General features: G+C 42.0%; 2 protein-coding genes across 4 annotated transcripts; one reads left to right on the top strand and one right to left on the bottom strand.

Annotated features, from left to right (window-relative positions):
• The first annotated feature begins 1,136 nt into the window (after nucleotides 1–1,136).
• Nucleotides 1,137–1,637, top strand: ost4 (oligosaccharyltransferase complex subunit 4 (non-catalytic)). The gene is made up of 2 exons (XM_039781119.1): nucleotides 1,137–1,275; nucleotides 1,510–1,637. The coding sequence occupies exon 1, from the start codon at nucleotides 1,137–1,139 to the stop codon at nucleotides 1,248–1,250; it is 114 nt and encodes a 37-aa protein (XP_039637053.1). The 3' UTR covers nucleotides 1,251–1,275; nucleotides 1,510–1,637.
• agbl5 (AGBL carboxypeptidase 5) lies at nucleotides 1,634–19,678 on the bottom strand. 3 transcript variants are annotated; one of them, XM_039781115.1, is made up of 17 exons: nucleotides 19,577–19,678; nucleotides 18,038–18,337; nucleotides 17,167–17,338; nucleotides 16,888–17,054; nucleotides 16,557–16,734; nucleotides 16,276–16,454; nucleotides 15,009–15,540; nucleotides 14,595–14,764; nucleotides 13,567–13,702; nucleotides 12,188–12,405; nucleotides 11,853–12,055; nucleotides 8,876–9,052; nucleotides 5,697–5,839; nucleotides 5,539–5,591; nucleotides 3,956–4,149; nucleotides 3,458–3,591; nucleotides 3,244–3,321 (listed from the first exon to the last, which is right to left on the bottom strand). In XM_039781115.1, exons 2-17 carry the CDS (start codon nucleotides 18,250–18,252, stop codon nucleotides 3,244–3,246), a joined length of 2,949 nt encoding a protein of 982 aa, XP_039637049.1. In that variant the 5' UTR covers nucleotides 18,253–18,337; nucleotides 19,577–19,678. The 3 variants fall into 3 exon arrangements, with proteins under 3 accessions (XP_039637050.1, XP_039637051.1, XP_039637049.1); XM_039781116.1 differs by lacking the exon at nucleotides 19,577–19,678 and having other exon boundaries at nucleotides 1,634–3,321; nucleotides 18,038–18,252; XM_039781117.1 differs by lacking the exons at nucleotides 8,876–9,052; nucleotides 19,577–19,678 and having other exon boundaries at nucleotides 1,634–3,321; nucleotides 18,038–18,252.
• Nucleotides 19,679–20,758: the final 1,080 nt, after the last annotated feature.

Raw genomic sequence — 20,758 nt, 5'->3', positions numbered from 1 at the left:
CTGGCCTGGATGTTTGCGAATTGCGATTTTATTAAAAAAAAAAAACAGCATGGAATTCTGTAAAATGGTCCAAAATTACACGATTTTAATTAATTATGGTATCACTTGAGAAATCGAATACGGATAATGGTTGTTGAGGTGTCGGTCGTATCTAGCTAGGTTTGTTTTGTTAAATGTTCACTGACGTCCGCTTTTAATTTCTCTGCTCTTAAACGTGACGTGGCTTTCCTTTGCAGCCGGAAGAGAACGACAGGTTTACTTGTCTGATGTTGAACAGCTGAAGTGTCGCTCGAACCCAGTGTAAGAACCCAATTTAAGGGATAATGTAAGTAATATTATTAGTTTAACTACTTTGCAATACATTTAATGTCGTGCATTTCTGGAAGCTTTATATGTAGCGTCCCCCTTTTTGGTTTAACGTTAGTTCAGCCAGTGTTGGTGTTAACGTTAGTTAGCTAGCTAACGTTAGCTAGCAACGTTAACGTTGCACAGATTGGTGGTCCAAATGTAGCATGATTTGGCAGATTGATTAACAACCATGTAATCAGTAATAAAGCGATGGTTGTTGCAGTAACTCCATCTACATAATATTTATAAGCAGAATACAGCGAATAGCAAGTGTCGGCGTTTTGTGGTCAGTCACTTATTACACATTAAAATGACATGTCATAAAGCCCATAGATATGTTTATGCTGGTGGTTTTAGATACTTGATCGTAACTGTACATCATATTGTATATAATCCCATTGCTAGGCATTTTATAAAGATTTCCCCCCCCCCTTGTTTTTAGATTTTAAATGCATTTTCCATCCATCTTTCAAAGCAGCTATTTGTTGCATTTTTCCAATACAATAATAATTGATAAATTACTCGCAGAGAACGTGAAAATCGCCCATACTATTATTGTGAATATTAAAAAGTAATGCTTATAACGTGCATTCACTTAAATGGATGTAAACAAGTGACTGGAAGGTCATAAAAATACATTCAGATAGATGTGCGAAAGGTGTGTTTTTACTTCGGGAAATGGACAGAGATGATGCAAAGTAAACAACTTTATAGTAAACTGAGTGAATGGAGTGATCCTAGCTGCTTTTGACTTACACTTGCAATACTATCTCTTTATCCTCTGCAGAATGGTGACGGACGTGCAGCTGGCCATATTCGCCAACATGCTTGGCGTGTCATTGTTCCTGCTGGTTGTGTTGTATCACTATGTTGCTGTCAATAACCCCAAGAAGCTGGAGTAGAGTCCCACCCAATATGGTCGGAGAGGTGAGTGCAATTTTTATGTCTGAGATGGTTCAGCACTTTGATATATTTATATATTTTTGTTTGCCACTGCCAATCATGTTCCACTGTGACCTTGATCGAGTCAAGTCACTTAAAGACTCGTGAGTGACTTCTCACCGTCTTGTTTGAAAATCAAAGCACATTCAGCTACAGAGGACTATTCCTTCCAGGGTTTAACATATGTGAACCTGCTGAAAATCTTTCCCATCCCCACAGGTGAGATGGGACTCAATGCCATCACCATGGAAACAACATTCCCCACTTCCAGTCCCAAGAGATGAATTTCTTTGTAAGATTGCACAGTAGTGTTTTTTTCTAATAATAAAAAAAAAAATGTGTATGCCTTTTGCATTAATGCATCATTTATTCCTTAGTTATTCTGCATGCACACTAGATACAGTCTTATTGAGGTATTATATTGCGATACCTTTCAAGTTAATTTATGTATACTTCAAGTTTGATTCAAGTTCCAACACAGTATTAGATCAGTCACAGTAAAAGTAATTTGGTAAAAATCAGTCCATATGTCACTGGGTTTAAGATATGCTCGTTACATTTAAAAAGACAACTCCTGTAACCGTTTGCCTTACACAAAATATTTATATCATATGAATATATATGAGATAATAAAGTACAGGTTCCTATATTGGTGTGCTGTGGAGCAAAAAGCTCTAAAGGAATGTGACAAAGTATATTTTAAACAGATGTGTGTATAAAGGTATTAACCCACCCTTTGGACCTTACCATGTTTTACTATTTTTAAATGTTTTTACTTTTAAGCCACTTGTGTAAATTGCTTTATATGTGGGGAAATAAAATTTCCAAATCACAGTTCTCTGGTAGACTGCAGCAGATGCAATCCCTGCCAGGCTTTATGGGATTTGGTGTCCTCTCTCACTGGGGCCTCTTTCACATTCACGCTTGAGGGTGGCCTGCTCTAGGCAGATACAGCTGTGCCATGTTTTTCCCTCAATTTTTTTAGTAACCCATTACTTTACTCCAAGAGATAATCAGAGCCTTGAAAGGTCCAGCTACTAGTTAGAAAGGACAATAACAACAAGGTTGTTAGTGTATTTATCCTAAAAATCACTTGTTACACACCGGCCATTTCCATCCCATATGATAATATGTGCAGTTAGTTATCGTTTCATATTTGGACTTTCTTTGCTGTGGATCAGCGTAGATCAACTTCTATTAAGATCAGTGTTGTAAAACCATGAAAATGTCCATTGGGGGTGAACACCTTTTATAGGCACTATATGTAAAACACTAAGAACTTCTGGAATAATTACATTAAATACACACTTCACTCACAAATTAGTTTCTAAAATCACAATGGAAATACTGAGGTTATAAAGGTGCTGTTGTGCTCGTCAGTCTGAATAAAAATCAACCCGTTACTGTAATAGTAAAAGTGGCTGACTGTAAAAATACCAGTGCATTACAGTGTTGGTCAGAGTGCATATAACATCTTTTTTTTTTTGGAAGAGGGACATCAGAAGGCAAGGACTAAAATCACAAAAAACAGATATGTGAAGTACAATGGTAATAGCTGAAATGTTAAAGGATATTTCAAGCCTACGGATTCTTGTTCAGTTGGAAAACTTGGATGGGGAAGGTTTGTACCTCTCCCGTACCTTATAGCCACAGTTGTGGTTTCATTGAGCAAGGCACTAAACCTCCAGCTACTCCAGTAAAGCTGCTTAATGGTTGGAATGGACAGCTCCACGGTCTGACTATGTTGAACAGCATGGTTGAAAACACCATGCATGCTCTGGGAAATCTGAATAAATAATGCTAAAATTGTTGTATTGCACATTAAAATAATCCTCCCTTGATGACAGTGCCCCTTCCTGTTTCCTAGTTTTAAATGGTTTTGGTCACAATATAGGAATTTAGGCTCACATGAAGCAAATATAGACATATACGCGAGCCTCTTCTGTGCAGTTCCTAGGCTTCTCCACACAGGGTCACTGTCTCGCACATGGTCACAGTCTCAGGCAGGGGCATCACTGGAGTTTCCTCAACCTTCGAGGACAACATCATACAGCCTGGTTAAGTTTTAGCAACTTGATCCATTCATGTTCAGCATTTGTTTCTCTCTGAATGTACATTATTCTATTTGACACACAGTGTGTGGGTGTAGGTGTGTATCTGTTTTCACCTCTTGCACTGTCTCGGCCTTCTCTTGTGCAGTTTCTATAATAGGTCCTGTGTAGTGGAGACTTCTGTCTGGGCTTTTCTTCATTAGTGCTTTAGAGGCCAACTGCACGGCACCCTCTTTTTTCCCCGATACACCTGTAGATGGAAATACATGTGATGTTAACTGTGGATTTGAGCAGTTTACAAACTGGAAAGAGTTAACTCTAAAAGCAATGTCATGCAGCACTTTACACTTATGGAACAAAGGAAAATAGCTGTGACGCTTGGTATGGGAATATATACTAAAGCCATATTGAGAGCTACAAGTATGGAAATGGGAAGCAGCATGTTACACCTTCTCACTAAAACCTGGTCCAAAGTGTTATACCGACCGACAAATTTGCTAAACCCCGAATGTCACATATCCTATTTTGACTGGTGCAAGCATTAGTCAGGTAACTGTCTCTAGACCAAACAGAGTCAATAGCACAGCAACATGTGTAAGTGTATGTATACATGCCTGGCAGTGACAGGTGTCGATGGAGGCCAGGTCTAAGCAGCTTCCAGACCTTCATGGTGGCTGACACCTCCTTATCTCCTGATGGAACTGGGTTAACGCCGCTAGGGGATGTTGCACTGTCATGTGCAGGAGGGCTTTCAGTCGACCCCACCCTCCTGATGGGGATGCGGCTCACGTGAGGTTGCAGCTCACATCTGGGCCGGCAACAGAGAGGTTAGCATGTTTTACCCATGGAGATAGAACAAGAGTAGAACGGATAGTGAATTGTTTTCCGTGGTCATTTGACTAGACAATGGTGATTGATTTGAATTGTAATGGGGAGAAAATATCAGTGGGGCGGTAAAGCGTATCACAGACTGCTTCACCGGGAGGAAAGCTGACGGCGGCTCCGGAGACGGATGGCTGCGTAGTTAGCTAGCTTGTCTGTGAGGCAGAGGGGTTCCGCCATCCATTCCGACATACTCCCACTCCGACATTGACTTCTAATTGTCGGAGTGGCGGCACTTCCATTGTTCTCAAACGTCCCACCACTACGACAATTTTTGTTTCCATTAGAGTTAGGGTTAGGGGTTAGGTTTAGGGAATAGCGGCATGTCGGACTGGCAGCATGTAACCGAGGCAGAGGGACCGTTAGAACTAGCGCCGTCGCCGGCCGCGAGCCCGCTGATTGGCTCATATTCTGTGACCAGTGTAGCATTAAAGCATGGTGGAATCAGCAAGCTAGGTAGCTAACTAGCAGACGGCTGGCTAGTTAGCTAGCTTGCTAATTCCGCCATGCTTTCACGCTATACTAAGTACAGAAAATCAGCCGAACAAAGTTGTCCCTTATCTGCCGATAGCAATGTGCTTTCCTACGCTGTGACAAAAGTGTGTGGACGAAGCATTGAGTTGTTCAATTTTATTCATTGGCTCTCTACGCTTTGTTCTACTCCACTGCTAGGTTGGTCGTTACTGCAAAACCTCACCTCAGTGAGTCCCCGACTCGCAGCAAATCGGTTTATACATAAGTTTATACATAAGTTAGTCCACTATGACGGTAACAGTTCTTTGCAAATGGCAGACATAAATATGGCCGCCGCTCTGACCACCCTGCTATGTTTATTTGTATGGGAATGTCCGTTCTACTCTCATTCCATTTCTATGGTTTCACCACTCGTCGATATATCATGGCAGGAATGATATACAATGTTTCAGGGTGACAATGCAGACGTTGGGTGACAGTGGCTCGAAGGTAGAGTGCTCGGCTAGATCCCAGGCTCCTCCGGCCACATGTCAAAGTGTCCATGAGCAATACACTGAACCCCAAGTTGCTCCCCGAGCTGTATGTATAGTTGCCACTGCTCCCAATACGTAGGATGGGTTCAAATGCAGTAATCATATTTCACTACATTGTAGTGTCAATTGTATGTGACGAGTAAGAATAAAGTTTCGTTATGTGTAACCTTGTTAATTACCATTTTTGTCATCATTGTGCACTGTTTTTCATATAGATTTTATTCCATTTGTGAATTCCAACCCTTGACTTGAAATTGTTCCCTGTGAGATTTTAAAACTCCAAGATACACAGACAAGATTGGACTCACTTGCTACATTTGATGGAGGAAAGGATGTGTTCAGACCCCAAGGCTTTAGCAGTCTGTGACAGATGGAGACATTACAGTGAGACTTCATAAAACAAGTGTATGTAGGATATATTGCAGAAAAAAAACTCTCTGGGAGTGAGCCTGCAAGGTCAGCTAACCTCTGTGCGGGCCTCTGCGGGGTGATGAGTGATTGTAAGAGTCCGGCATCCTCTCCTCATACGCCCAGTATGCATGGGGAAAGGAATTCTGGACCAACCCACCGAACTGGGTACACCAGCCTGAAAGTCTGGGCAGCTGAGGCCTGTTAACCAGACGAAGGGACATAAATACAAGGAACAGGAACAAAAAGGAGAAACAGTGTGTGGCAGTAACACAATGTTCAAAGATGGACACCATGTTCATGGTAAATAACAAAAAAAACTATTTGGAACTCGATCTACCACGGATCCTTCTCTTTATCTCACGTACAGTAAATCTGTGTTTTGTCAAAGAGTCCCATCCAATCTAATAGGAGAGAGCTTTGACTTCCAAGCACTATTGACCCCCCACCACATCCACACCCACACATACATACATACACAGAGTAGAGGACCCACACACAGAAGTTGCTTCACAAAGGGATAGTTTTTATTCCAGAGGTTAAACAGAAAGGCGGTAAAGACAGCAGACATTCAAGAAGGTGATATTCTGCTACACAGACAAACACTACCAACCATAGTCTGGTATAGAAGGTTAGCACCACATTGAAGGAAACGGCACAATTCTCATAAGCAGTAAAAAGCAGAAAGGCCTGGTGAGAATGTGACTATGCATAAAGTGTTTCCACCTGAAGCTTTATTTGTCATACTGGATGAAGAGATTATATATATATATATATATATATATAAAAAACAGGAAATCAAAGTTCACAGTGAGAAAGCAGAATACAATTACAGTACCCTCTACATTTTTCAGGGCACTGATGTAAAGTGACAGCCCTCCCACTGTGTGGAATGCAGTGGGCAGAGGCTACATGAAAATCATCGCCTTAGTGATATTACAGGAGCATTAAGTAAGACTTTTATATCCCCAGAGCACAAAACAATGATCAAATTTGTAGAAGTTTGAGTTTCACTCCTGGTAACCTAATAATTGGTTCTCTAAGAGAGGAGATTTCTCCTTCAGGCATATATTCTCTTTTTGGAAACATTTCCATCTATGTAAGAGAGGGCGATGCTGCAAGATAATCACTGGCATCAGTTTTAGTTTGATATCTGCTCTAATTAGCTAGCTTTTTCTTTTGTGAAAAGGTCAACAAAAGACCTTAATATGAATGGAAATCTACGACAAAGCAGAGGAGTTTTTTTTTTTTTTTTTTTTTAAATGAGCAGAGCCTCCAAAACCTACTGCTTACAACAGACACCAGGGCAAGGCACATCATAACTACAATGTCATACAGCACTGGAACAGAATGGCTACAGCGAGTCAAGGCCAGATATTCTGAAAGCTATTTGGATCCAACTGATTCATGATCTGGTTCATCTGCTGCTCGTGAAAACCTCTCCAGGTCTCGCACGCGCTACCTCTGCATCTTCAGTGCATCTGAAATGGCTGGTCCTTAAAAACACAGACCATCATCAAGTACTTGGATGACGGCACACAAAACTGAATTACAGACGAAACACAATAATTCCACAATTGATCTATGAGACTTACATATAGACCAAGACAACAAGATATTTTCTCATCTCTGCTAATCACAAAATATATTAACTTTGACAATGGACAGCCTACTAAATACCTGCCAGGTTCAATTCAAACTAGGAAACACACAAATGTGCTTGAATAAATAATGATCAATGTTTTATTTTCACTAGTTTGGTGAAACATGTAACAACATTTGTTTTTTTTTTTGTTTTTTTTAAACTTCACTTTATTCACACCAAAATCAATATGGGAATTGTATTAGAAAAATTCTAAACAGAACTTTGACGTCAAGCCAAACTGCTCGAACAGTGGACCAAACAAAGCGCTTTTATATCGTATTGCTTATTGGCAAACAGCTCCATAAAGCAACCTTCTTTTTTTTTTTTTTATCTCAAAGAAACTCAGTTATGGTTAACATGAGGTTTCTGGCAGTAGGCTACGCTGTGAAGATCATAACGCTAAGACCAACATTGGGCCGACACTGGAATGATACAGGTTTCATAACTATTAAAGAAATGAATCACAGACTTGCATACAAAACTAACCCACAGTTCTTTTAAATGTGATTTTCAGTCACTAGAAATTAAATATAATCTACAGAATGCTCAATTCTACTTTGAACTGACTGCAAATATGACTATAAGTGGATGGTGGGATTAGCCTCTGTCTAAACATACTAATACAGAGCGAAATACAAATACATTGAAAAAAGAAACCAAAAATGTAATAAAAGGTGCTTTGACAGATTTTACAGAATCAGAAAGCCACACTATGCTCAGTCTAATTCGGCAAACCAAATTCTCAAAAATAAAACCAAACCAATAAATAATTAAAAATTCAAGCGCAGCAGGGCTAAAGTAAAACTATATCATTCATACTGTAGCTGATCCTGAACAGCTCCCATTTCCACAGTATATGTGCAAAAAGAAAAAAATATGTTATTATGCTATTTCCCAAATATCAGCACAGTAACATGGTATTCTTCGTAGCTTATTACTTGTATACAGACTAAAAAGGAGACTTCATCAGTGTAATGTAATCCATTAGTATAATATTTCCAATATTAATGTATACTGTAGATATATCCTGTATATTATGTAAGTCCTAGGGGACTGTAAAAAAAAACTATGCCAGAAAAGAGGACAGTGTAATAATAAGCAATGCTTGACTCATGGCTGGTAATTAAACGAAAAAACAAAAATTTTCAACACATTTCACTCACAATTGAGATTTGAGGAACGCTTGTGCCAGAAACATGCCATTACACAGATATGTGCAGATGGAAAAACAATCATATTTTAGTGCTAGCACCAGTGATATTTGTTAGGCACACACACAGACACACACACACATACACACAGTAAAGACAGTGTCTTGACTTGTCTGGTACTGGTGCAATTTTCAAGAGCTAACACACTCAATCCACCCACACACACTCAATCCACCCACCCACACACACACACACACCTATGCCCAAGCTCTCACAGGTTAGGTTACATTGAGTCCTGGGTGGGCCCATCTGGAGTATTGGTGGGTGGCTGCAGGCCCTGAAGGAGCAGAGGGCTGAGTTTGGAGAGCAGCCCGGTACGGGGCAGAGCCTGCAGGGAGGGGAGCAAGGTGGAGAGGCTGGGGGACTGGAGGGAGTACAGACCTGTCATAGTGACGGAGGCCGGGAGGGGACAGGAGCCCGCTGCACACACGGAGGAAGACGAGGAGGACGAGGAGGAAGTGGGTGAGAGTGGGGGGCGGGAGGGTGCGTGGCTGTTGCTGGGAGACCGTAGGATGGAGTGGTGGTGGGGGGGGCGTCTCTTCTCCTGAGGTTTAGGGTCTACAGAGAGGGAGACACACACACACACACACACACACACACACACACACACACAAACACACACACACACACGCCCCAGCTCAGAGACATGCAGGGATCGGGGATCAGACTAACACAAAGTGCCCTTCACATGAGCCATGTACTGAGACACACATGTTGTTTAGATACTCTTGGTACGCCCATTAACGAGTCGTACGTCAGAATCTGCATGATGGAAAAATATGCAAGTGTGGGAAAATGATTTTAGTATGTTTTCCGAATTTTTCTACCCAAGAAATCAAACAGGGCTCATCTGAGTAACACTAATCTGTAAAGGTGAAAACATGCATGCACAGACAGCGGTAGCAAGAGTCATGCAGGGGTCATACTGATGTTCCAGGCCACAGACATCCAGGGCATTCACTTATTTGTTCATGTCTCTGAAATCCAGCTAACCCCAAACCTGGGACCAATTTTACATCACCATCACAATAAACCTAGTTAATATCAACGACGGTTCATTTACGGGATAGTTCCGGTGCCGCCGGATGTCCCTCACTTTCTGCTTTCTTTGTGTTAACTTTAAACTCTGGTCGGATTGCGCAACATTAAAGATGCCGTAGGTAAGTCTTATAAAACTAACTTTCTGTCATTTTTGCTGAAACTGACCCTATGTTCCAGTAGAACTACATGAATTATGTAATTAATAAATCCAGCTCCTCTGGCACCACCTACAGCCTGTAGTGCGATTGGCAAAATTCCACCGCTCCCGGTTGATTTTCTCCAATCAGGGCCACGGGGGTGTCTATCTGCCTGTCAATCACTGCTCAGGCACGCACACGCATATAATAGCATTCTCCCCTCCCCCTTCCCTGCGCACGAGCTGCAGAAATGTTTCCCAAAACATGGGTGAATGTTGTGGTGCGTTCTTTTTGTCCACCGAAGTCGATCTACGAGTCGTTTTCCGGAGTTATGAACCGGAAGTTGCAAAAAGAACGCCCCCGAGGTCGTATATACGACTCGTCAAGTCGTCTGAACTTAGAGGACCCCGAGTTCACCCTTTAAAGATGGCTACGTTGTGCATCACACGTAGTAAACATTGTGGTTTTCTACAATTTTAAGCACTTTTGTCTTTGTTGTAACCAAATGAAGAAGTCGTACACATAGCACTGTATACTGCTACCTATAGGCATGTCGCTACAGTCTTATTATGAGTTAAATACCGCCTGATTAGTTATTTTGTAGCTTGTGCAGCTGAAATTGGCTAGAGACGCTCGGTTGCTATATGACAACAATAGCCGAGTCTTGAGCAGAAAGCAGAGCAGTAGCCTACCCGCGGTTATTCGTTTTTCGACACGGATGTGACGTCACGTTATCTTTCACTTGGTTATTAGTAGTCAAAAGTCCACAAAGCTACGTTGGTGAGGATAATAGTAACGTTTGCACAGTGGTCGGTCTGATATGATGCTGAAATGGCTAACAGTAGCCTGCATCGTTTTACTGTTGGTGAGTAAAGTTAACTTTGTGTTAGTGTTTAGTTATTGAAAATGTTGTCTGACATGCCTGGCAGTTGTGTCAAACTCCCTTGTGTGGGAGGGGCTTAGGTGACGGTTTGGGCTTCAGCAGAAAGGGGGGAGGGACTGAGAAGTTGTCAATGTTCAAATTTGTTGGCAAAGTCTTGGATCTTCACAATCCAACCTACAGCAGCTTTAACCGGAACCTCTGAGCAAAGTTACGTGCTGAAAATGGCAAGTTTTAAAGAAAATTTGGATCATGCAACAAGGCAGGCAGGCCTGCTTGGTTCATTCTGTGAATGACTGCAAAGATTTAAAAAGAATATGTTTTACGGCATTTCCTCTCTAACTGGGACGTTTTGGGACCGATTGGCGGGGATTTGCTATAGACGAAGTACACACGGCGATCCACTGGTAAGAGCAAATTAAGTTTAATCATGTATCCAGCTAATTTATATAGCTCACGTTACTGTATTGTGTGAACAGTTGACTTCATTTAGATTAGATTAGATTCAACTTTATTGTCATTGTGCAGAGTACAAGTACAAAGACAACGAAATGCAGTTTGCGTCCAACCAGAAGTGCAAAAAGAGCAGAAAAGTGCAATGCGTTATACAAAGTATAGACAGGTATAGACAGGTGGTGCATAGGCAGGACAAGAAATATAGTGCAGTGTAGACAGTAGTACACAGTTGCTTTACAGAAGGTGGTTTAGATAATATAAATTAAATATAAATATGTGCAGTGTATTAGCAGTTACCTTATTAAGAGCAGAATAAATATGCTATGTAATATGAGCAATGTATGAACAACATGTACAGATATGTGCAATGTAGTAGCAGTAACATTATAGTAGTAAGAATAATATGGACATATGCAGTGTATTAACAGAATATATTATAAGAAAAAAATGTATTATTGTATGTGGCGTTTTCCTTTGTGAGCTGCAAATGTTCCACCAAACAAGTTCCTTCCCGAGACCATTTTGCAGCCGCCCAGGACGATTGGGATTGGTTTAAAGAAATGCAAACAACCCCTGACCCTTTTTTTCTCCTATCCAGCAGTGTATGCTCCTGTTGCCAGACCTTCCTCGGCAGCGCTGTGGAGATAGGTCTGGCAATGCGAGACTACAATAAACCTGAAGCCAACAGTCACACAGGCACGGACACAGTAGCCTTTCTTAACAACTTCAACAGCAGAAAGAGAGGACTGTAGCAAGAAAGAGAGAAACAAGATGACAAATGATGTGAGGTGATAGAAAATGCCAGCCAGCAACACAGAAGCAGACGGCAGAGAGATCAACTCACCCCTGACTGGCCCCAGGGTCTTGTTGCCTCCGCGTCCGCTGCCGTGCGTGCTGTTGTGCTGTGTGTGAGTTCGGGGTGGGGGGCAGCCAAAAGTAAAGCTCGGGGAGCTGTGCATCTTTGGGGAGGGAGTCTGGCTGCTGCTACTGTGGCTGTTGCAGCGAATACGACTGAGGGTGTTCTCCGACGCCGAGCCAGACAGACAGCTGCTCGGAAAATCAAGACAAGCACAGAAACCCGTGACCCAAATGTAACATGTGACAAAGGAACTAAGGGAACTGAAGCGTGTAGTCTTTTTTTTTTTTTTTTGTGGTTTAATAAAAGAGATGTAAACTCACTTGTTGAAGCTCTTTGGCGGTGACGCCTTGCTGCCATTGTGGTGTATTCTTGGTGGAGGCTGAGCGTGGATATGTGTGTTCAGGCCTTTGGTGTTGCGGACGTGCTTGAGGATCCAAGCTCGAAGGTTCATCAGGCAGCTGTGCTCCGACAGCACCAGCCGTGGCCAGGGGTTACACTCTGCCATATCCAGGGCTGAGATAGCCACGGCACGCCCCACCTGATGCACAACATCCACTGGTTTACTTCACAAGGTATGGGTTTGCATGCAGCTATCGCATATCAAAAACACAAATGTGCAGCTATTGTGGAATTATCGGTTGATGACGAGGAAATCAACAGCTTGAGATGCAATGTGTTGAAAAGTTATTCATTCATGTACTCCAGAAACCTGCGATCCTTAAAGCGTAACTTTCGCCCCAAACGCAACCTAGGGTCTTTTTGTGAATGCACCCAAGTCTTTTTTAAGTCACTTAAGATTCACCGTATTCTCGTTTTCGGTCAAATGGCCTTTAGAATGGGAGAGCTAGGGCCACTACTATGATAGCATCAAAATAGCTATTTTTAAAGCACTAAGAAGGCTCGACACAACATGAAACTTTGCTGGAAGTATCACCAGGGGCTCTACACGTGAACTCCAGCATTGAGAACATTGTTTGTGTACACAGAGTTTACTAAAAAGAAAGGTTTTGAACAACTCACTTTAGCAGTCGTTGTTTACGCTATCCGCCATCTTGTTATAAAAAGTGTCGATCTCCGAATGCAACGTAACAGGAGAGTAAAGACGGAAAGTTCCCAAAGCTTAGTTCCATATAAATGCACGGATAATTTGTTGTTTTGTCATCAGTGAAAAACAACATTGACATTGTAGTTGAAAAAGGAGCCTCATAAAAGAATGACATTACCTCCTATGGAGTCCATTCATTCGCACTCAAAGATCGACTCTTTTTGACTGGCAAGATGGCGGATAGCGTAAACGACTGCTAAAGTGAGTTGTTCAAAACCTTTCTTTTTAGTAAACTCTGTGTACATAAACAATGTTCTTAATGCTGGAGTTCACGTGTAGAGCCCCTGGTGATACTTCCAGCAAAGTTTCATGTTGCGTCAAGCCTTCTTAGTGTTTTAAAAATAGTGATTTTGATGCTATCATAGTAGTGGCCCTAGCACTCCCATTCAAAAGGCCATTTGACCGAAAACGACAATACGGTGAATCTTAAAAGTGGCGCATCCGTCCTAATTATGCTTTTAAACGAAGGTTTGACTCAGGTACATTCACAAAAAAAAGGTTGCATTTTGGCGAGAGTTGCGCTTTAATCAAAGAATCACATTCCCCTCTGAATGAGAAGGAATACTTGTACAGAAACCACTCTTGTTTTCCTACCTGTTCAAATATTTCTGGAGTGTATTTTGGAGGGAATGATGGAGGTGGAGGGGGGGTTGCCCGTCCGTTGTCATGACAAGCAGGTGGAATGGTGTTCATGGTTTTTCCTGTGTTGTAGTTGCACTCCAAAGTGTAGCTGATGGGGACCCAATAACAGACACCAAAAATATACATTTAAAGCTTGAACACAAATTAGATGTTATGAGTTGACATCAGGTCATTTACATTCAAGTTAATGACTGAGAAAGAACTGTTACAGCAGTTGTTTTCTGCAAGTTTGATTTTACCTGACCCTTGTAAACTGCATTTTGACAGAGTTAAGCATGATTAAAAGCAACATGAAATATTTCTGTTCAACAGTGGGATTATCACTGTTCTCTACATTCCAGAAAGGCTTACTCTGACTCTCAGAGATAAAAAAAGTTAAAAAGTTATAAAATAGATTATTTTCTTTTTTTAAAAGGTCCCATAACATGGTGCTCTTTGGATGCTTTTATATATACCTTAGTGGTCCCCTAAGACTGTATCTGAAGTCAATTTCCCATAATTCAGCCACTAGAGCCAGTCCCACAATGAGCTTTCCTTAGTATGTGCCATTTCTGTGTCTGTAGCTACTGAGGAGGAGGAGGGGGGGCAAGGTGGAGGGTGGGGGTGTGGCCTTGACCAACTGCCACTTTGCTCGTTTAAAAGCCATGATGTCTCTCTCTCATGGGTGGGCTAAATTCTCTGGGCGGGCAAAGCAGAGAAAGGGGAGGTAACCTTGCTCCTTATGACCTCATAAGGAGAAGATTCCAGAACGGCCCATCTGAGCTTTCATTTTCTCAAAGGCAGAGCAGGATACCCAGGGCTCGGTTTACACCTATTGCCATTTCTAGCCACTGGGGGACCATGGGCAGGCTGGGGGAACTCATATTAATGTTAAAAAAAATGTTCATGCCATGGGACCTTTAAAAGCTGCATATGTGCTTTTTGAGCGGACAGCCATACACATCAACTGTTGGCTTTCGGTGAATTCATTGAAATCTGACCTGTGAAGCAGCCCTATGGCCTTGTGAATGGCCACCCGCCCGCTGCCTTCTTTAGACTGACCATCTCTCTTGTCTCGTGCATACATGTTTTTCTCAGAGAAGTTACAGCCCAGGAAATCAAAGTGGGCAGAGTTCACCGCGATCAGCCTCGGATACAGCATGTTCTCTACCTGCAGAGAGAGAGAGAGAGAGAGAGAGTGCACAGGAACTTAGATGTATACACAAAGCATAGTACCGCTTGTGCTGTGGCTGCCGTATGGAGATAAACAAATATGTCAAGAACAAGATTCCAAACAACTCAAAAAAATAAAAGAAACTAATTGCTAAAAAAATAAATAAAAAATAACTGAATCTTTTTTGACAATTTTCCATAAACACTGCAAAAGGAGGGCGAGTATATTTTATAATTTTTACCTGCTGGCTCTCGTCAGAAAGGTTATTTCCGTACATGAAGCATCCCCGTTTAGAGGCATGGCCATGTAAGTCCACATAATATGCCACGCCCCCATCCTGGGGTGGAATTGCTTCCTGTTCCTCCACCTGTGGTACTGTTACCTCTACAGCAACAGGAGCTACAGTCTCCGGGGAGCTTGATGAGCTGTTCTGGTCCCCCCTCCCCATCTCTGTGGTGACCCAGCCGTTTTCCTCCATCACCATGGGAACTTCTGGCAGCGCGGGATTTGCATCCTTCTCTGCATTTCGTTGGTTCAAGTTGACTTCAAGGGCAGTGAAGGGAGGGGACTGATGCTGATTGGCGGGTCTGATGCTAAGCGGTGGGGTCTGCGGGTGTGGGGGGCTGTTAGAGCGATTGCTGGACTGTGGATTGTGCAGGCGGTTGTGTGTGTGGTGGTAGAGCAAAAGTGTTTTGGCTGCATAGATGGAAGGGTGCAGCTCAGGGCTGGGGTTCAGGTATTGTCTGTTCAAGTTCACACCCCTGGAATCAGTCCTGCAAACAAGAGACAGGTTACTGAAAACACTGTTTGCTGATACCCTTAATACATCACTGTCTGAGACACAGTGCTCCAGGATTGAATCGCATCTGCTGAAAGGGTCAACACGTGACATCCGACCTGGCTCTTCTAACCTTTGCCTGGCCAGAAGTCTGTTTACATGCAAGACATCCTGTCCTCTAACACACACACACACACACACACACACACACACACACACACACATATTATCACTGTGGTTAAATTATTAGTACGTAATGCTTTCAAAATACTGTAAAGTCAGGTGTAGGTGGAAAATCTGATTATTACAGCAACTAGGTAACTACAGTGCATGTAAATGCAGTCAATCATTTCCTTTGTAACCTGATTGTGTTACTGGCACAAGAAAAAAAAACACTGCCAACCAACTCATACAAACACCTAACTGCTGAAACTGTAACTGCACTGTAACTTAACTGCAGCCCTGCTACAGGCTGAGCCATATGATGAGAGAAAGCAAACTAGCTTTGTGACAACAATGGTGGCTCCGTGCAGCATGACAATACATGACGCCACATTCCCAAGCCCTATTGACAGAACCTTTCAAAAACACATTACTGGAGAAACAGAAATAGAACATTCTTACATATCATGTCAAATCCAACATTTACAAGCGACAACGCGTGCATATATCAATGCAAAACCATGTAACCAAGACAAAATATAACAAACAATTCAATTGCAATTCGTACCTGTAGTGCCCACGAACGACCCCGTCGGGGTTTAGCATGGGAATGAGCTTGAACACAAATATTTTTCGAAGCACATGAGCACGAGGGTCATCTCTTCTTAGGATAAAGTTGAGGAAACCGTTGAACACAAAGGATGAGGGAGTCTCCCCGGGGTGCACTCGGCTGCTGAGAAAAAACACCTGCAAACACACGCAGCCACACAAGGGCCCACGGTCGGCTTCACTGTTTTGACATTACCAAAGAGAATACTGATTATGTGTTTATGTATGACTGAGCGATACCCTTTTGCTGGAGAAGCGGTGTGGTCTTGGAGTGTTGGCGTCGGGAAACAGCTTAGGCAGACGGGGTTCTCTCTCATGTTGCATCCCGTTGCAGTTGGTCACAGTGATCAGGTCCACCCTATTGCCATCTAGTGAGTGGCACAGCAACTCCCTATGATAATACACACTGTCTGGTTCACTGACGGTGAGAGGATGGAAATTGGTGGGAGAGAAAGTAAGAAGTTGTAAAAATTAGAAGGGCAGTATAAACAATAAATTAAAAAAAGCCAAACGTTTCAAACTACATGTATTGAGTTGTTTTAGAGGCGTCTCTGTGTGTGTTGCGCTTTACCTGCTCGGACTGAGTTGAGCAGCATTGGGGTAGCTCTTGTCAAACTGCTGCAGCATCTCCTGGCACTCACTATAAGAGAACGGGAAGCAGAAGGAGAAGTAGGTGGTCGCTCCTCTCGCCTCCAACAGCCGGTGAGTGAATGAGAGGATGAACTGGTTATCTACATTCTGCAACACAAGAGAAGACAGAGACATATTATGAGTAAGATAATAATAGCTGTCAGAAGCCAGCTCCTGATGCCCACATCCTCTCCCTGACCGCCTCAGGATGTCTAAATACCTCACATGTTGGTCTGTCTCGGATCCTTTCCCATCGGTTCTTGCCAGGTAAGGTGCGTACGAGAGGAGCCATGCCCTGGCTGTAGAGCTTCCTCTGGTTGTTCATGTTCATCACATTGATTTTCAGTATCTTCCCAGGTGCGGCTCCCCTCACGCTGAAGTAAAACCATGATCTGAAACACAAAAGCATGATTTTGGACTACCTAAGTCCCTTTCACACAGCCTGTTCAAGACAGAGTTGTTGCACCTTTAAGCCAGCAGCAGAGGTAGTCACAGAGGCGCAACAGAGCCAAACCAAGGTCTTTGTGAAAGGGACAGCCGGCATGGCGGGACTACATGCAGTAATATGGCCAAGTCTACCCACAGGCAGGTCAAAAAGTGACAAAGCAGCGTTCCGAGTAGCCAAAGTTATTAATAACTTAAAGAAACATTGCGTGCGTCTCAAAGACATAGACACACGCACGGACTGCGGCCGTCTCTGTCCTTCTCTCTACCGACAATTATGCTGCAATAATGCATAAAGTTTGCTATTCGTGTGCCAGGTTCACGTGGTTGATGAACGGTGCGGATCAACTCACACAAACTAGACACAGACACTGTTGTGTTACGGCATGCTACGTGAAATTATACACTGGGGCAGCATTATGCTGCCTTTGCTTGGTTCTGTGTGAATAAACAAAGCCGACATAACGGCCAGACCTTCATTGCGGCGCTTTTTGGAATCTCTGTGTATCTCTAGTGTAAGGGTTGTGTGCAGAAAGTAAACACATTTATCTACAAAGAGGTATTGCTAATGACTTTTGCTGTCCTCTCGTGTGAATAACGTCAAATACTTGCTACATAAGCAGAAGGTTTTTTTTTTTTTTTTTTACCTGTTTCCGTTCTCATGTTCTGTGCCACCGCAGTCTGGCTGCGTCCACACATTGAACTCATAATCAGGGGTAATGTTTGGCCCTGAGAGGGCACTCCCACCGGGAGCTACATCGGTAGGAGGGCTGGAGCTGCCCTTCTCCACCTTCTCCACACGTGCCAGGTTCCCTGAGTCAAACTTGGAGCTGAAGACAATATTACCAAAGCGAGCCTCCATGGTTCTGGACTCTGGCCTCTGGCCTCGGACTTTTCTCCCCTCTAGTTCTTCGTGAGGTGCCAGTCAGAGGTCTGACATAGACAGCCTGGAATGAAATCAGACAAACACAATTAAATTTACTATAAGAAAAAATATATAAGGAAAGAAAAAGATGTGCTTCTGGGTGGAACATCCAGTAAAATAACAAAAATACAAACAGCCCCTCAGTCTTGTATGTGTATGTGCCTTGTATTGCAATGATTTCGGTTTTTGGTGTCATTATTCATTTAGTCACTGTTTTGTCCATAGCTTTGTCACACCCAAACAGCATGCATCTTGCTGGATGACATGAGCAGGCCACTACATGACTGATCATATTGGAAATATCGTGAAAGGGACTGTGACTAGTAAAAAGTCAAATGTCTCTAGTATTGAGTAGCCATACTGCCAGTTCTAGATATTTGAAATTGCATGTTGTAGTAGTAGCCTATCATACATTTGGGAGTAATATCTTTGTTTTAGAAAAAAAAAAGATAACTCTAAACACTAATTAGGAAATATATATTTGACTGAAAATAACGACGAAGGTAACGTTACATGGAATTCATATTTCAGATCAAAACGGAATTAAAGATATTTAAATTAAACTAAGGGCAAAACAGGTTATCGTTTTTTTCTGGTTAATATGTAGGCTAATTAGAGATATCATTTAGATGAAAATGAAAACTTGCTTAAATGCATAACAGCGACAACCTGAGGTCCCTAAGGAAAATACAACCATAGCCAGAGTGTATACAACATTTTCTACAGTTACAACGCAGTGTACCACTGGCGCAGATTCATTGTTGCATGCCTATCATTTATGACAACATGTCTGCACCATAGACAGTAAATAAGAAGGTCTGCACCTCTGTCCTGCGGGATAAAACAATGGCTGCTGTTTGATTTCAGTACCAGAGCAATAACAACAACAGCTGACCGAGATCTAGCACGCAGTAAGGGGGTGTGAAGTAACGTTATCAGCTAGAAGCTTTACAGTCGGTTCACAAGATGCTTTCGTTAAACACTATTTAAATCATCAGCAAATGCTAGCTTATATTTACTACTATGCTAGTCTTAGTGGCCACTGTCATAACGTTACCGTTAATGTTACACACTGCTAATAACGCTAGCATACGTTTCTAGGCACTGAGGCTAACTAAGCTAACGTTACCGAACTGACGTTAGCAGTCGTTGCTCGAAACGACAGTATTTTTAGAAAATAGACGGTTTTCCACCGTTACACTGTTAATACATTGTAGCTGCAGCAATGCTTTCAGGTGACAAAATGAATTTGCAGTCTTACGAGGCTATTGTCGTTCGATGTCCATTTTTGTTGTCATCGTCCTTCTTAAGCCTCAATTCATTGCTCTGGATGCTGCGTTCAGGTTTCTCTGTAGAAATGAACGCTGCCTGGAAACGTTTCGCTTTTTGTTACAGTAACAAGTAGTGCGATGTTTTTTGTTATTTACGGGCTCCAAATGACAAGAGTTGTAGTAAAACAAGTTTGTAAAAGTAACTGATATTAGCAGTCAGAGACAATAAGAACCATATTTACATTTATACACGCACAATTTTACTCTTATCAAGTGACCAACATTATGGTTATGATGCTATTCAGACTCGTGGTGGACCTGCAGTGCAAAATACTTACAGAAAGCAAAAAATAAATAGTAGCTTATAATTATATTATATATTATAATACTTATAATATTAAGTATAAAAATAATAATAAATATATAGCAATGAAACAAAACAAATCTCAGCAACTATGCACATTTTGCAGAATAAGGCCTACCTTTGTGATGTATTTGTGTTGATGTTTAACTGAACTGCTGTGTTTAAATACAGAAAATGGTAAAATACTGTAGTATGGAAGCCACTCTTGGGACTTAAGAGGGCTTAATTATGTCAGTGTGGCTTAGGCTAATTAGCTCAAGTAAACAAAAGGTTTGGACTTTGTCCGATTATGAAGCAGTTGCTTGAATAGGTAAGTCAAATAGTTAGATATAGGTCTTGCATCTATGTTTTTTTGTTTTTGCTATATCTTGTTTCTGTGATTTATTCATCATCACCAATTGTTTGAACAATTGGCTTCCCTGACAGCCTGATAAAACCATGTTTTTTCTTTGGACTTGGTGGTAAATTAGTTACAGACTTGGTATGAAATGACCTCCTCAGTTTGTCAGATAATCTATATAACCCTATCTCTGGCACTTACAATGCAGATGTGACACCTACAGTGCATTCAATTACACACTTTTGCTTGCTTATACAATCATCCATGGTGGGAGATGTTAACTTAGAAACAAGCTGTAAACACAACACTGACATATAAGTTGATATGGTGAACTTTTTAGCAAACTGTTGCCTGTTTACACATGCGATAGACACAGAGCATTCATTTGAAGTAATTTCTACGGAGTCTGGTCACCTGGCACGTTAGTTTAATATTCACCCTCTTAGTTCTGTCATGTTCTCTACCATC

Source organism: Perca fluviatilis, chromosome 18, assembly GCF_010015445.1.
Source record: "Perca fluviatilis chromosome 18, GENO_Pfluv_1.0, whole genome shotgun sequence".
Taxonomy (NCBI): Eukaryota; Metazoa; Chordata; class Actinopteri; order Perciformes; family Percidae; genus Perca; species Perca fluviatilis.
This window is presented reverse-complemented; position numbering and strand designations above follow the sequence as displayed.